The sequence below is a fragment of the Aquila chrysaetos genome, chromosome 2, assembly GCF_900496995.4.
Source record: "Aquila chrysaetos chrysaetos chromosome 2, bAquChr1.4, whole genome shotgun sequence".
NCBI classification, from domain to species: domain Eukaryota; kingdom Metazoa; phylum Chordata; class Aves; order Accipitriformes; family Accipitridae; genus Aquila; species Aquila chrysaetos.
Window position 1 is genome coordinate 59837066 of NC_044005.1, and position 15759 is coordinate 59852824.

Consider the following 15759-nt stretch of genomic DNA (forward strand, 5'->3'; position numbering starts at 1 on the left):
CCAGGTTGCACTAGCAAATCACTGGGGGAGCCCAGCTGAAGAAACTGGAGGAGATTATTAGCTTGTGAGAAGAGGGCAGCAGATGTGTCAAAAAGGACTCTGAGCCTCTGAAGTCTGTTTTGGTCTAAGAAATGTCTTTGTTTTGTGTTAGTCCATTGTTTTTGTTAGAAATAATAAGCTGTGTCCTAAAGAAAGGGCCTGCCAGGGCTTTAGGGACTTTTACAGTAAGTAACTGCGTGGGATTGTTTGGATAAGGTAACGTTCAACAGTGAGTAAGTGTGGCAAAACCCACCACAGAGGTAGGCACTTCCTCTTACAGTCTAGAACAAATTTACTGTCTTGTAAACATAAACATAAAGATTACTTGGGCATTAGTCTAAAAAATCCATGACACGTTGTGTAGAAACCTTTTAGTAAGTACTTCAGTAGGCCATAACAGTACTGTCGTGTGATTCTGTTGTAAGGGATTATGCATAATACTACATTAATTTTTCAATAGTTGATAATAGCAGTTGACTGTGCTGCAAACGTGGAGATTGATTTGCTCTGAGTCTGCTTCAGGATGACAAACCATTGCACCTTTGGCTACTTTTGCACTCCGTAATGACTGGGAAATGACTATTGCTCCTGTAGAGATAGTATTAAAAGGCCAAATGCATGAGCTCTGTAAATTAGCGTAGCTCACCCAATACTAGTTTCACTGCAAAATAGGAACAAAAGATAATAAACCAGGAATCAAATCACAATCTGATAGAGTTAATTTGCGGAAATCTCCATAAATAAATCTCATCCTGCAAGTCCCCACTTTGCTATTGTGTAATTAATTTCAACATTTGCATTCATTCTCCACAATATTGCTCATCTGCATGCTGTATTATTTAATCTACTCTGAAGTTCTTCTATATGAGAAAATAAACAGTAGATGAAAGTGGTATCATACTACTTTTTCTGTGGTGTTTTAGTTATATAAGTCCCTGGTATTTCTCCAATTAAGAGACTAAGGTCAATCATCAAAGTTTGTTTCCAGTAGTGGTTTTGTAGCTGGATAAGGACTTCATTGCATTTAAAACTTGTTCTAAAACACCTTGTCTTTGGAATCAATGAAAGGCTACCATTGACTTCAACGGGCATTGCTTTGGGACACTGGGCATGAAATATAGCCATATAATCACCTCTTTTAAAAAAAAAACCTAAAATGTGTTCCTCAGACCCTATTTCTGCTGCACAGAGTCTTCCAAATAGCATTGTAAAATCTTGCATCAGTGCTAGTAGTACCTGTATGCATTTGCTAACGCATACATGAACAGAAGTACTGATATACTGCCATAATATACTCTAAAAGTAGCAATAACTCTGCTATTCATAACAACTGAGGAACAAAGTTGAAACCTTCAGGTAGCCTTAATGTTAACATGGTACAGAGAACACTAATAACATCAATTGATTTAACATTAAGGGAAACTCAAAAGGACAAGAAAATGTTCAATCATACATTCACTTAAACCATTACAGCTTCCAAAAGCACGCAATTGATTTTCTTGAGAAAATCATTCCTGAGAAATTATTTTCTTTTCTCACAGGGAAACTCACCTCAGTACAGAAGTAATACAGAAACCCTTGGGAACAAAAAGCCCCCCTTGCCTGCACAGGACACTAGTGGCAGAGCAGATTTCTCCATCCATTCTGTGCAGAGCTCTCTCTTGGACATTCACTTGGGCACATACCTCTTCAGCTTATGGCCAGCAGTCTAAGCAGCCTTGTGCCCCCTCTCAGGTCAACTTTCAGTGGAGAACCACCAGGTCACTGTCCCCGGAGGGACTTGGAAAGGAACCGTGCGGTCTGGCACCTCCAGGTGACCCTGAGCCAAAGGACAGAACAGTTCTTTCACATGGGGACAAATTTCTTAACCAAACGGTCTCCCAGTTTTCAGGGTAACCTTTTCAGGTTGACAGATGGGAAGGGTAACACACTACAGACACCTTTGACTTCCAGAAGTAAAGCTGGAGCACATCAAACTCCATATCAGTGGGTATATTATCATCCCAAGACCGACACACACGGTTTCTTTTGTAAGAGATCACAAAACCGTGTCAGAAAGGTATGTCAGCATCAAAGGAAGTTTCTGGGTGATTTTTGAAACATTTTAGCTCTGTAGTAAGAACAGGATCTCACTTTCTCTTTTCTTTCCTTGCAGGTATTCAGAAAAACAATAATTATCTTTCCAAGCTAATTGGGTCGTCATTCTAGAACAGCAAAAAATGTCAGGTGACTTTCTATGGATAAAAATGATACTGATTCATCCATGTCAGTGGCTGAGAATATATACACACTTCTAAACATTCATAAATCTGTAGGAGTTTAGGAAAAGCATACAATAAAAGGAACAGAAAGCCAAAACTCTCTTTTTTGAAGTAGAGGTAAAGGACACTACTAAGGGGATTTAGGAGCAGCCGCCTCCTCCAGCCGCTGTAGGCCAGGGACCTCCTGCTCGGCGGCCGGAGCCCAGCCCAGGGACACGGGGTCTCTGCCCATGCTGGGGGACGTGTCTGCCGCTTTCCCGTTTGCGGGTTCCACCAGCGGTGAAGCTGAGCACGTGTCTCAGAGACACGCAGAGAGGACGCTGACGCGGCCGGTCACACAGACTGCCACAGGCGAGGCACTGCCTTCAACAGCACCCACGTGCAGGACTCGCACGGAACACAGCACAGTCCCCTCCTCCTCCTCCTCGGCTGGCAGAGCCAGAAGGTCACACTAGTGACAGCGCGGACACGCACACAAACAGAGTTCAGATTCACAAGCACACACACATTTGCGAATCCCCCCCTCAAAGACCACCACAGCCCGTCTCTCCATCCAAGCACCCTGACCTGATCCCAGCCCCCTTCACCCACGCTCGCCTCGTGCATACCAGTCCCCCCCGCAACTGGTTTTGAGACATAGCCCAGTGGCTGGTGGCCAAGACCCCCACCCACTCCAGTATCTGGCACTGAGACCCCACTTACTCCAGCGGCGGACACCACAGGCCAGGGGCACCTACAGCCCGGCTCGGACTCCAGCTGCTGGCCCAGTACCCAGTCACACCAGTCCCCCCAGGGAGCTGGCCCAGTACCCAGTCACACCAGTCCCCCCAGGGAGCTGGCACTCAGTCCTTGCAGCAGTCACAGCTGGGACAGAGGGTAAGCTTACACATACAGATAGTCAAGGGAGGATTTAATGAGAAGACAGGACAGTGTGTGGTGACCAGGTACAGGGCTCAGCCAGACAAGTGTACCGAGTGGCCCCGTTTTACATGTGAACGGCACCTTTTATACCCCTTTCTGTCTACCCCCTCTTCACTCCTCCCTGATCCCTTTTCCCTAAACCTTGCTTCATCATTTGACATAGCCCCACAGAACCCCCCTCCAACATCCTGGACCCCCAGGTTTGCATCCTTTTCAGTTGCAAAGTCCGAGTTTGCCTGCCATTTCTTGATAGCCCATCAATTAGTGCGACTGATCAGGTTTATTTCTAATTATTGCCTTTGTTAACATTAAACGGTCAGGTTTGGTGTCTGTGTGTTTGCCTGCCTCCCTTTCCTTATTGGCAAGGTCCTCAGATAATCTTCCCGAAAAAGAAACATTCCTACACTTCGCATACCCTTATCGGTGAGTGCGACTGAGCGGGCTTGTCCTCGTCACCACCTCCCTTCTCACGGTTTGTCCCTCAGGTTTGTCCCTCAGCTTTGTCTCTCCGTGTTCTTGTGTATGGCTCCTTTCACCACACCCTTAGAGGAGCAGAGGCTCCTTCCATACACCCTTACAGAGACTTCCACCAACTGAAAAGATCAGTAGTTTCAAAAGGAAGACTAAGGTTTGTGAGTTCTCATCATTTCTGAAATTCATGGTATAGATTCATTCCCACATGTGATTCTCAGATTTCTTTTTTTCTCTTTTGCAGTGAGGTTTGAAAAGGTGTGCTGCAAAATCCCTTGTGCTATAACTACAGAAAAATATTATTAAACTAGCAATATATTTGCTTGAGTGAGAGAAAGCGAAGGGAAAATGTTTACCAATGTTACTGCAGGTAAATTTATAATGTAAACTATTATAGAGTAGTCTGCATAGAAGTAATGAAAATGTCAATTAGTGCAAACATTTATGGAACCATCACTTATTATTTAATTCACTGCTTTGTTTTTCCAGTTCTCATTGATTAAGAATAGTGTACCAGCACAGAAAAACTGTATGTATTTCTCTTTGTTTTAAGTGATAAAGCAAAGGAATGCATTCATGATCAATATTTTGTCTGATCTTCTGAAAAGCTATTTCCAGATGAATTCTAGGCATGACTGGAGAATTGAAAAATGCAAAGATGTAGATTTCCATTCTAGTTTCTTGTAACACTTATGGGGTTTTTTTCCACAGTTTTGAGGTGCAAACCTGAATTTCAACATTTAAGGAAACTCCGATGCACAAGCTTCATAACTAAAGAAGTTTAATCTCTTATTTTTAAAGTTCTAACACAAGAAGGGCCTTCAAATATGTCCCATATAGTACTATTTAAAAACCGCTGAAAATTGTTTTTTCTCTTACATGTAGTAGTAAATATATAATGATAATCTGTCTTTTTTTAAATATCACCTAATAAATTATATTCTTTCTTTGCTATGCATACTTTTCTTCCTTAACTTGAAAAGGAACAAAACATTTTATTACAGAAAAACATCTGAATCCTGACTAATCTTATTTTCTCTACTAATCTGTTTTAAAATTAAAGTGCAGGTAAATATTGTGCTGTCTAAACTAGGCTACTAGAAGGCTGCATCATTATTACAATGTTTGCACAAGGCATCTCTTCTATAGCCTCACATTAGAAGATAGTATCTGTAAGATAATAACAGGACACATCCTGGGTTTAGTTCTGCACCTTTGGTAGGAAGTAAAATGAATTGATGGGTAAATATGTGAGGGTAAAGTCACTGAGGTCTGCTGCCCGGGCTGACTCGGGTGCATTAGGGTAGATGGGGCAGATAGGTGCGGTCTGTAAAGCACCAGTCCCCGAATTTCACAGGGACCTGTGCAGCGCTACCATTTCCTTTTGTGCCTATTTATTTTGACCATGGGTTTTTTGAGTCACTCATGACTAAACAATCACCAACCCAGTAAAAAAAGCCAAACACTTGTTTAGGAATACAAAACTTTCTGCAGAGATGAGAGGGGTTTTTGTGGGTTTTGGTTTTTGTTTTTTTTCCTAATAGCTTGGTCTTTGCCCACAGACAGAAATAAAGAATTGTGCAGTGTCAACACCTATGCTTTTGCTAAACAGATTTGACAATAGGTCCATAATTAGACATGGCAGTGATGTACCCTCTGACATTGCTTATACAACAGTTCCAGCCTCTGGTGAAGTACAAAGGGAACAGATCAAAGAAAGTGGATGGGCCTGTGCACTTTTCATAAAACCCCCTCTGAAACAGAATAACGAGGCTAGAGGGGCCATTGGTTTGACCTCGTAGGGTCTCTCTTATGTTTTTATGACTTAATCTCTTCAGTACAGATATGATCCTACACAAAGAAAGCCCCAAAATCTTCTATAACCAACAGTGCTTTTTACATGTTACAAAATAATTCTTCACAGAGATACCTGACCTAGTTTGTTTAAAATCAGTCCAGCTTTAGGACTTCTTAGCCTGGCTGAACTGTTGGTTACTATTTTTCAGTTCTAAACCAGCTCAGTGATCACTCAGCTCTGCACAGCTCTGCACAGTGCTGCGCGGAGAGCCATCAAAAACAACTATTGAGGAAACAGTAACCATTGTACAGTACCTGGCGAATGTTTTTGCCAACAACGTTGCTCAAAACCAACTAATCTAAGCTAGCATGCACAACGCTTATTCCTACTGAGTCTGAAGAAAAAAACATCAAACAGGACTATTGAGTTATTCTGACCAGTATATGGGCTTTGTTTTTCTAAAAGGCACCGTAAAGGCCACCTGGGTTTCACAGTGCTGTAAGAAAAGTTACCTGGCTACATTTGCAGGTGTTAAGGATATTGTTTCTGGCCTTGACGTGATTCATTGTCAAATCTTTCACAACAGGGTAATGGAAACTAGTATATAATGATTATAATGTATATCAGACACCTTAATTTCAAATAAAGACAAGGTAGGAAGAAATTTCTTCATTTCTCAGAATTTGAATAGACAATGTTGTATATTTAGAAAACCACATTGACAGAAAATAGGTGACCTAAATTAGACAGGTTTGCATGAACTGCTCATCTACAGAGTCATAATTCCTTCCACCTTTCTGAGCAGACACACACATTTTCTGGACATGGGTATACGCGTGGATGTGTAAATACTGCTGGCACTTGACAAAATCTGACCTTTCAGAGTTCTGTAAACCATCTCCTTTTGTGTTCAGTGTATTTTTGCTTATTTAAGAAATGAGCAGAAATGAAGACAAAGTTTGAGATGTGCTTGAAGACAGCACTGGAATGCTCAACCACAACTAAAAAAGTGATTAAATTCATGGTCTTTTTGTAGTATTCAAACATTTAAATTCAAGAGAGGCACTCCAAAACATGCATGGCAGTTCCAAACTTTGGGTACTTCCAATGCTATGAACACAAGGTCAAAAAAGGTCAAAAGCATGATTTTCTAGCTTTGCAATACACACCTTGTCTCACAGGGCTATTTTGCATGGTCTTAAAAGTATCAGTCTTATAATCTTTCTCTATGTTGTGTGTGTGTACATGTGCATGCACACACGAAAGCACGTACATAAACTACATCAATTGAATTTCAAATGAGTTCACATACAGCCATTTTGAGGATTTATAATAAATACATATTTTGGTGACAAAGAAACCTTTTCTATCAAAAACTGTATGAGAATAGCTTTTGTACTTAATGTAACAGGATCCAAGAATGTGAGAACAACCTACTACTACTTTGTGTAGTCATATTAGCAGTGAACAGTTTTTACAAGTTCATTTCAGTACAAGGGTTACTGCTGATTCTGGTGGTGTCCTCGGGAGTTTGTACTGTAATAGAGAGGAATTATGAGAGCGAGAGAGAGGGAGCACACAGAAGCCACAATGGATTACATTCAGTTTTGTGAGGTGTTCAGCGGAATCTAAGGTTTCACTTTGAAAAGAGCCTCTAGACATTTTGGCTCTAAACACTACTTTGAAAAATGACCCACATGAACCAAAGAAACCCCGTAAGCCTGACTTTGCAGAAAGTCTGAAACAGGTCAGCCCGGGGAACGCTTTATTGTTCATGTATAGTAACTCAGATTCAGTCAATGCAGGAAATAGTTAAAGCTGAGTCAGGTCACAGAAGGTGAAGGAATTATGGAGATTGACAAAAATAACCTACAAGTCACTTCTGCTTTCAAAGGGTTGTTTAAAAAGCTCATTGTGGAATTGACTGGTGAGGTTTCATTGATTAGGTCTGGGGCTCAGTTTCCACCAGCTGGGAAATACCTACATAAGAAATCTGTCTGAAATAAGGAATGTTTCGGAAACTGGCAAAAGTTAAAAGTAACTGCTGTGATCTTCTTTGACCTAATCTACTAGGAATTTGTGTAGATTTACTTCCTTCAGCACAGCAGCAGCAGTCTTGTGTCGATAACGCTGGCATGAAGATACGGAATGAAGCTGACTTTCAATAAACAGCCAACAGGTCTGTCAGGATGGCAGGTGAGAGCCCACTCTAAGTACACTCTACCTTTCTTCTAGAAAAAAAGAATTCATGTCACTCCAACAGTGAGGGAGTTTTTTAATTTTTTTTTTCATTAAAATTAACTTTACAGCTGGGCTATATTTGTTGTCCATAACAATTTGCACTATGTCATTTTCTTGTTTAGTTAAAACAACTGGCAGTAATAAAATAAGGGCAGGTGAATGTGTTACTATGGTTCCTGTTTATAGTGCAGAATAACAGGCACAGAAAGAGCAGAGACAGGAAGGTCATGCTCCTTGCCAAGAAAATTTATATCTTTTAATTCAGATTTTGGTGTAGTCAAATTGCTTTTTCTGATCATCCTTTGCTGGACATGCAAGTTAAATTATGTGACTGTATCTCCAATTGCATCTTTTGTGTTTCTTTTTCTAAATGTTACATGTCTAAACGCAGAAAGAAGTGCATTCTGAAGTCAAGGGATGCGGCAGATACAACCTCACTCAAAATTCCTTAGAAATGAAAAATCTGTCTGGCTCGTGGTTTTGACTGCTACCTGTGATGCAGAGAGAAGAGGAGCACCAAGTGTTCTTACAGTTGCTAATTTATCTTTACCATTAGCATGGTCTGAGTCTGCTTTTAGTCAGACACTAAGTAAAAGAATATTTTTGTAGTAAGAGATTTATTTCCGCATGAAGTGAAAGTTCACTGTGTGACTACAGTTTGCTAGATGAATGCTTCCACTCCTCGGCTGCCTTGTCCCACCTATCCCAGGTAGGGCCAAGAGAACAGCCCTGTCTCCAGAGAGACTATGCACAATCCCTTCATATCCCTCCACCTGACAGGTTGTTGTTAGTATAAGGAGTACTGCAGGTGCTAGAAAAGATCAACAATAGGAAGATGCTTTACTGGTAAATATAAAAATGAAGGGCCTTGTTTCCTCAGTCTGTCCAAAACAGCCTTCATGGTAGCAGGTGTGCATTTCTTGGATGTATTTAATCTTATGCAGCACACATTTGGACAGCAATGCTGCAGCAGGCAGAACCCAAGCCACGGATTTACCTTTTTTTCCCCTTCCCCTATTCACACAGGTTGTTAATGACTTCATCTGAGTCATTCACACTGGAAGAGATCACTCAAGCCAAAGGAAGGAGGCAAGAGAGACTTACTTTCGACAAGATACCATGCACAAATAGGAAGTGTTTGACTTTTGGCATAAGTTAGTGTCCTGGTTTAACCACATAGCACCGTACCAGCTACTAGGAAGACAGTTAACTCTATCCCAGCTGAAACTAGGACAGTTAGTTATATAACATAAATATAATATAAATATATCAGCAAAATATAAATAAAGTCTCCCTTCAGCTTTAGCATACAATTTCTACCAATAAACTTTGGTCCGAGGAAAGCAACACAGTAAAAAAATCTCATTCTTTCTCAGTTCTGCTTGAACATTCTGATAGCCAAGGATACACGAAAATTCCCTTTCTTTTAAATAGTATTTCATTTTTGTTTTCCGCAGGCTGAAGATATTGCACACCCTTTCTGCCCTTTCATCCAGTTATTGATCTACCTTATCAGCACCACCTCAGTCATACTGGATGGAGTCAGAGAATTCCAGAAAGAAAAACTGTTATCTAAATAAGGACAAGGAAGGAAAGTTTCTTACTTTCCTTCATTCTCTTTTTTACCAAGGGAAAGTTCAAAAAGGCCTTTCTCGCTGCAAAAAATCACGTTTTCTTCCCAAGCTTCCCAAGAGTCATACCATGAATCAAGTCTGGTTCCCAGAACAGTTTAGCCAGTTTGTCTTGATGTAGTAAGATGGAGATACAGTACAGAAATAAGCTAAAATTCCCATTGTCTCTGCAGATACACAGAAGCTAGTTGGAGCTAGGAAAAGTGCATTAAACTAGCTCAGAGACTGTGGTTCAGCTGTGCCTGGCAAATACTGCAAAGCCTAAACAACACACTGCAAAATGTATGGTATATATGCATTTTGGCAGGTGACCATGTGATTCTAAGTCTTCCCATTCTTTGTCAGTTCTGTGCTGGGACCATAAAGGACTGGTATAAAGGATGCAAGGATGCAATAAAAACTTCTCCTGTTTCCACAAATGTCTATATCAGGGCCATGAGCAACTGGCCAACACCAAAGGGGAGAGATAATTAAAATCAAAATGGAAGGGTGAAAGAAGTTTAAATTTAAAGTTTGGGCAGAGAATACGATTAAAACATTGAATTTTAATTAAAGAGATATTAGACCAACTTTTTTCGCCCTCGTTCTTTTACTTTAGGGAAAACAAGAGTTAGTTCTTTAAAACAGCATTACTGTTGCTCTTATTGTTTCACTAGGATAACAGAGGTGTGAAATACAGAGGGTGTGTGAAAGGGAATTCTTGGAGGAAATTGTAGCAAGGAATATTCCAGTTGGATACAAGGCAAAAAAGTCTTCACCATGAGGGTGAAAAGCTCAACTGGAAATGCTCAACTAAGCAAATGGGTCTAACTTTATTTTGGCCATGATTGAGTTGGGACAACTGCTTCAAATGTCCTTCAGAGGTCCTTTCCAACCTGACTTGGTCTATGGTTATATGTGTATGGCCCAACAGCAGAGAGTCTTGTATACATATGAAGATCACTAAAGCCAACTGTCTTAGAAGAAAATCTGAGAAAAGACAACATGTTTAGCCAGATTAGTTTTGGTACAAAACTAAAAACTCATTTTGGAGGAATGACTTCATCTGAGAGCTGTAAAAGCTCTTTATTTCCTCCTCTCCAGCGTTCTAACAATCTATAAAGAAAAATCTTCTGCCAAAACTCAGTCTTTATTAATAAAGGGAGAAAGGTATATAAAGAGAGTAAAATAAAATAAAATCGATTCTGTAACAAGAGAAAACCAGAGGTTATGCAACAATGCACTTTGGCAAACTTAACTTTGTATTTGATGATTTGGTATAGAAAGGTAAGAGGGACCTTAAGAGCTGAGACTTGGTTGTATAACTGTGCAAAATTACTTTCAGAGTATTAACAGCAAGCAGAAATCTTAGACGACTTGTAATAAAACTAGTTCTTGAAAGAGAGCAAAGGCCAAGCTGAGTTGAATTAGAGCCTACCACCATTTCTCAAGTGGTTCAGAAAATGCCTTCCCTGCAGATTAATTTCTGCAATTGGAAGAATTCTTTTGAACATGACCATTGAAAGGGTTGTCTGCCTGAATACAGAAATAGAAACAGCTGGTCAGACTCTGGAAATTAAGGTCTTCAGGTTAGAGAGGAATCTTACAGTTGCCCCAAAATGCCTCTAGCACAAATCCTACAGCTGATAAAAGACTGGCATAATCATATCCAAGCCAATTCTTCTAGCCCTTGGCGGTACGGTGGGCAGATCAGATCGGAGATGATGTTTCAGGTCCAAATGAGATTTAACTGTAAAGCTGCAACATCATCCCTCTAAAGTCAACATTAATTCTGAGACTAATAATGAACACCATTTCTGCTGTCTCTTTCCACACCGGTAATTTTTGCCAAAACATACCTCTGGAACTGCAGTCAGACCTATTTCAGCAAACACTGCCTCTCACCGCAACACACATAAGTAACTCTGCATCTCGGGCTGACTCAGACCTTACTCATCCTCACTAGGGAGCCAAGTAACTGATTTTGTGTGATTTCTGCTCTAGTTCAGAATATTAAATAAGACTGGACATGTTTTGAAGGGGCAGAAAAACATGGGCTGCATAATTAAATTCTGTGAAAGTTTAACAAATTCAATTTGTACTCCCTTGCTATATCCACTCTTTTGCCCTTTGCAATACTTACTCCAGTTAAGTTTGTCCTGAGTAGAGATTTGCCTCCAAAGAAGAAACAAAAAATGTAGAGGAAACCATAAAAAACTTATCTGTTAGAGACTTACCCATCATTTGTAAGAAGACGTAAAGGTGTAAAGGTAGCTTCCTGAAACTCTGATTAATTGATAACTTTGCAGCTGGTTAGGCTGAACACTGTTTGGGGCAGGGGTCATATCTTTTCACTCTCTGGGAAGCATCTGACACACATGTACTGTTATACAAATAAAAATAATAAACAATCACAGTGGTAACCAACCTAATATTCCCAGATGCTTCTTTAACAGGTGATTAGGGTACATCAGAGAGTGAAGTGATTTAAACCAAAACAAAACCCTCAACACCCTGCCTTTTGTAATTGATTTTCTCGTGACCACGGTGTATTTTCCTTGCACGCACCAGCTAGCACTATCACCGGTAGGACCACCGGAGGCTGAGCATGGCAGGGTACTACTCGGCAAGAGAAAAGGCTATAACCGCCTGTCCCAAACCCATTCAACCTAACAGAAAAGAGACTGCGGTGTGCATTACGTGTGTTACTCACGGTTCAGCTTCGATGCTCTGGTCAGCAGCTACGTAGTTGGCGGGGATGTAGCCCTGGAGCTTGCGGCCAGGACAGACTGACCCTGTAGGCAGGAAGAGCCTAGCGTACCACCAGCCCTCATGGGATGCATCCAGCACTTCAAGCCTGTCCCCGGCTTGGAAGCTCAAGTCCTCCTCAGTGCGAGCCTCATAGTCGAAGAGTGCCACAAATCTGCAAATATTCACCAGATGCTGGCCAGGCAGCGGAGGTAAAGGCTTCTCTTTTATCTTGCTGTCTCCATCTTTCTGTCCTGCTTGGAAGTCGTGCCTTACCACAGCAAGGTTGGCGAAGACTTGGCTGACTTTCTCATCCTGCTCACCATCTCTCCCCGAGAATAAGCATGGGATGTAGGGCTCCAAACAGGCGCAGTGCTTCTGACAAAAGTTTCCCATCCTGTCTCCTCGTGCCTTCCTCTGCTTCTGCTTTTCTTTCTCTTTTCCCAGTCGCGATACCCTTAGACCAATTTTCGCACCATTAACATCTTAGCTTTTTGTAGGATTTCTTCTCCCCCTCCTCCTTTGGCACAAAATGAAACAACTCTTGGCACAGCTGGAAACTCCTCTCCGAGCCCCGCTGAGAGCTCATTACAGGCAGCTCCTGGATCGGGAGTGAAACCCGAGTATTCAAGTGCCGGAGCACATGTGGAGGGAATTTCTCACTTCCTCTTCGGAACAGGAAAGCAACACAACTGCTGTGCTGGGCTGAGCTCCGGGAACAACAGGGGAGCGTGGAGCCTCTTCTCCCACAGCAAAACAATAAGTCAGAACATCTAAGCAAGGGAGGCTTCTCAATTCTTCCTGCTTGGGATGGGTGTTTTCTTATCTCAGATGAGGTCCTGTCATATGATCAGCGGTGAAAGTCTGTAAAGTCTGTCTTGGTAATGATTAACCAAGCTGACCTGCCTATTTCCTCAGCAGTCTCTGACGTGGACAGCTTGAATATTTCTTTTTGTTTCCTGGTTTGTGCTGGTTTCAGTTCCCAGTGGGAAGCCTTTGCTCGCCCGAGGCCAGCGGACACCCTCACCTGGAGCGCACCTGCGGCTTCTGCTCTCGCTCACACCCGGGCGCTTTCCCCAGCCCTTCAAACCAGTCCTCTGGCTTTTTTTTTTTATTGAGCTGCGTTTGGCACTTCTTACAAGGAAAAGTAAATATATGGGGCTTACAGTAATACAGCAAGAGATTTTAATTCATTCCTTATTCTGCATTTTAAGGAAACAAAGGCACTAGCCAAAAAAATTGCTCTAGGTGGTTGACTAATTCTATCAACCACATATAAAAATAATGGCTGTCTTCCAGTCACCGCATAAGCCGATGAAACTACATTGGCCACTATATTCCCACTTCTAAAGCACCTACAACCTGGCATACAGACCGAGCACGGGTGTCTGGGTACTCCTGTGGCAAAGCAGCCTGGAGAGCCGACTGCCACATCCCAGCAGTGCAGCCCAAGCTTTCTAACAGCTGGAAATCACCACAGCCTGGGGGACACGCAATGCTTGGAGCAGGAGCAGGAAGCACAGGAGATAGCCTGTCTGCACCATGTGGTAGCATTTCAGTAAGAGGCAAACTCTTACAGATAAGAGGTCAGTCAAAACCCACACATGGACCTATAGCTTCCTGGTGGTAAAGAAAACTGGCTCCTTTAACTGCTGTTCTCCTAAACCATTCATACATGAGTCACAGCCGGGGCTGGACAGACCAGGGAGGGGTCCTGGTGGGTGCAGAATTCCCTCAGGCTAAATTAAAGTGAAGCGACACCAAATCATCAGTTGAACGTTTTATTTATGGCAGAAGCAGCTTGAACTTGGAAGGTGTAACAGTAGGTGGTGTGGTTTCTCACAAGAATTGGCATGAAACTACGTCAGTAAACTGTATAACATGTGGTAACGACATACATATCAATTCAGGGAATAAGGAGATCCCTCCTGTTGAGTCACGAGGTTCAGAGTGGACCCCCTTGCTTTCTAGACTCCTTCTCAGAGAAGAGCCCGGGGGTGGCTGGATCCGCTCCCAGTCCCAGGCTTGGTCAACGGGTTTGTGTCTAAAGGCATGAAGTGTAGGAGTTGGGGGGGGGGGGGGGGGGGAGAGAATGAGGGAGAGAAAAGATGAGAAAAAGAGAAAGATTTCACCAGTCCTGGGTCCAGCGTTGGTCCAGTCAGCAAAGGGGTCCAGTTCCGGAGGGCACGCGCCCATGGGTCTTCAGTTCGTGTCCTTTTATAATCTCCTTGACCCTCCTTCGGGCAGGCACTGGAACTCCTTGGGCTAATTAGGTGTCATGCGCGTTTGTGCTTTCAGAACCTTCAGGAAATGGGTCGGTGGGCTTGGGGGTCGTTTGGGGAGTAACTTCTCCCTCCCTGCAGGCATGACCGTTGTTTGATCTTTGGCCACGCATGGTGAGCTGCCCCGCTCAGCAGTGTCAGAACAGGGAATTGTGCATCCTCCGGCACGGCACTGCACGTCCTCCGCGTCCTGTTCCTGATGTCCTGGGCTGATCTGTACTGATCAACTTCTTCACCTGCTGGTTCGTTGTTAGGCAGAACTTGCCCCGCCACAATGTTGGACACATTAACTCTTTCAGTCCCTCACACGTGGTGTTGCTATGCAGCCTTGCAAGCAAGTTCCATTCCTTCCCTCAACCACAAAAGCCGGACCCCGGTGGTCTCTGCAGGCCCCGGTCTCTCTGTGCCCACCACGACGGGTGTTTGAGGCATTAACTCTGTCCAGTCTCTCACAACATGTCTCTCAACTCCATTTAGAGTTGCTGACTTCTGTTGCTTTACTTGACTAGAAAGAAAACCCAACTAAATAACTTAGAAACCAAAGCCACTTGTTTTCGTCATGTCTCAGTCAGCCCTTTGAATGAGGAGACCAGTGGCACAGGCAGAAAGAAGCCTACTGATGGACTAGGGACTGTGGGATGACTGAAGGAAGTCTCCACTCAGAATTTGTCACTATCAGGTGAACATCCACTGAAGAGGGATGGGGGACTGCTTACTCGCTCCTCTTCTGCGATGCTGCAAAAGAAACTGAATAAAGGAGAAAATACCATGCACATTATGTGATCACTAAACCTCATAATCTGTAGTGAACCCTTTGGGTTCGATCAAATATGGCATACTAATTTTGGAGATTTTGAAAATAGTATTTAGTTTCTGAAGCACCCCTGGACATGATTTTTCCCCACAGCAATTATTAATCACTATGCAGATCAATAAGAACACAGATATCTAAGAGATATTTACTTTTCTTAGGTCTGATGGACAATATCCAAAGTCAGGAATAGTCTGTGTTGAAAAAGAAACTATCTTCATCAGTCTTGTTTAAAGAATTATCTACATGTACTGAAACCAGAGAGTATTAGAAAAGTTGTATTAAATAATCTGGGGTTTTTCAGTTTGCATATTTGATTGGCTTTTCCTGTAACGTTTTGTGGTTCTGGCAACTTGGGCTTTAATCCGGCAAAGATTTGCATACACATTTACTGCACAGAAGAGCTTCACCGTGACAGTGGAGCCACTTGCATCGTACAGAACCAATCTCACGCACAGCTCTTTTCAGGATCAAGACCTATCTTTACACTCAGGTACCAATATACATACACATTAGAAATCACACTGCATTCACCGAGACCACTCAGATAAATATTTATAACTGTAGCTAGAAGAGG

General features: G+C 42.4%; 1 protein-coding gene across 1 annotated transcript in view; it reads right to left on the bottom strand.

Moving 5' to 3' along the window:
* Positions 1-13150, bottom strand: part of FRK (fyn related Src family tyrosine kinase) — a 54681-nt gene extending 41531 nt beyond the window's left edge. Inside the window, exon 1 of the mRNA XM_030037825.2 lies at positions 12055-13150. Within this exon, the coding sequence (XP_029893685.1) occupies positions 12055-12485 (431 nt within the window). The 5' untranslated portion in view covers positions 12486-13150. The remainder of the gene's footprint in view (positions 1-12054) is intronic.
* Between the last annotated feature and the right edge of the window lie 2609 nt (positions 13151-15759).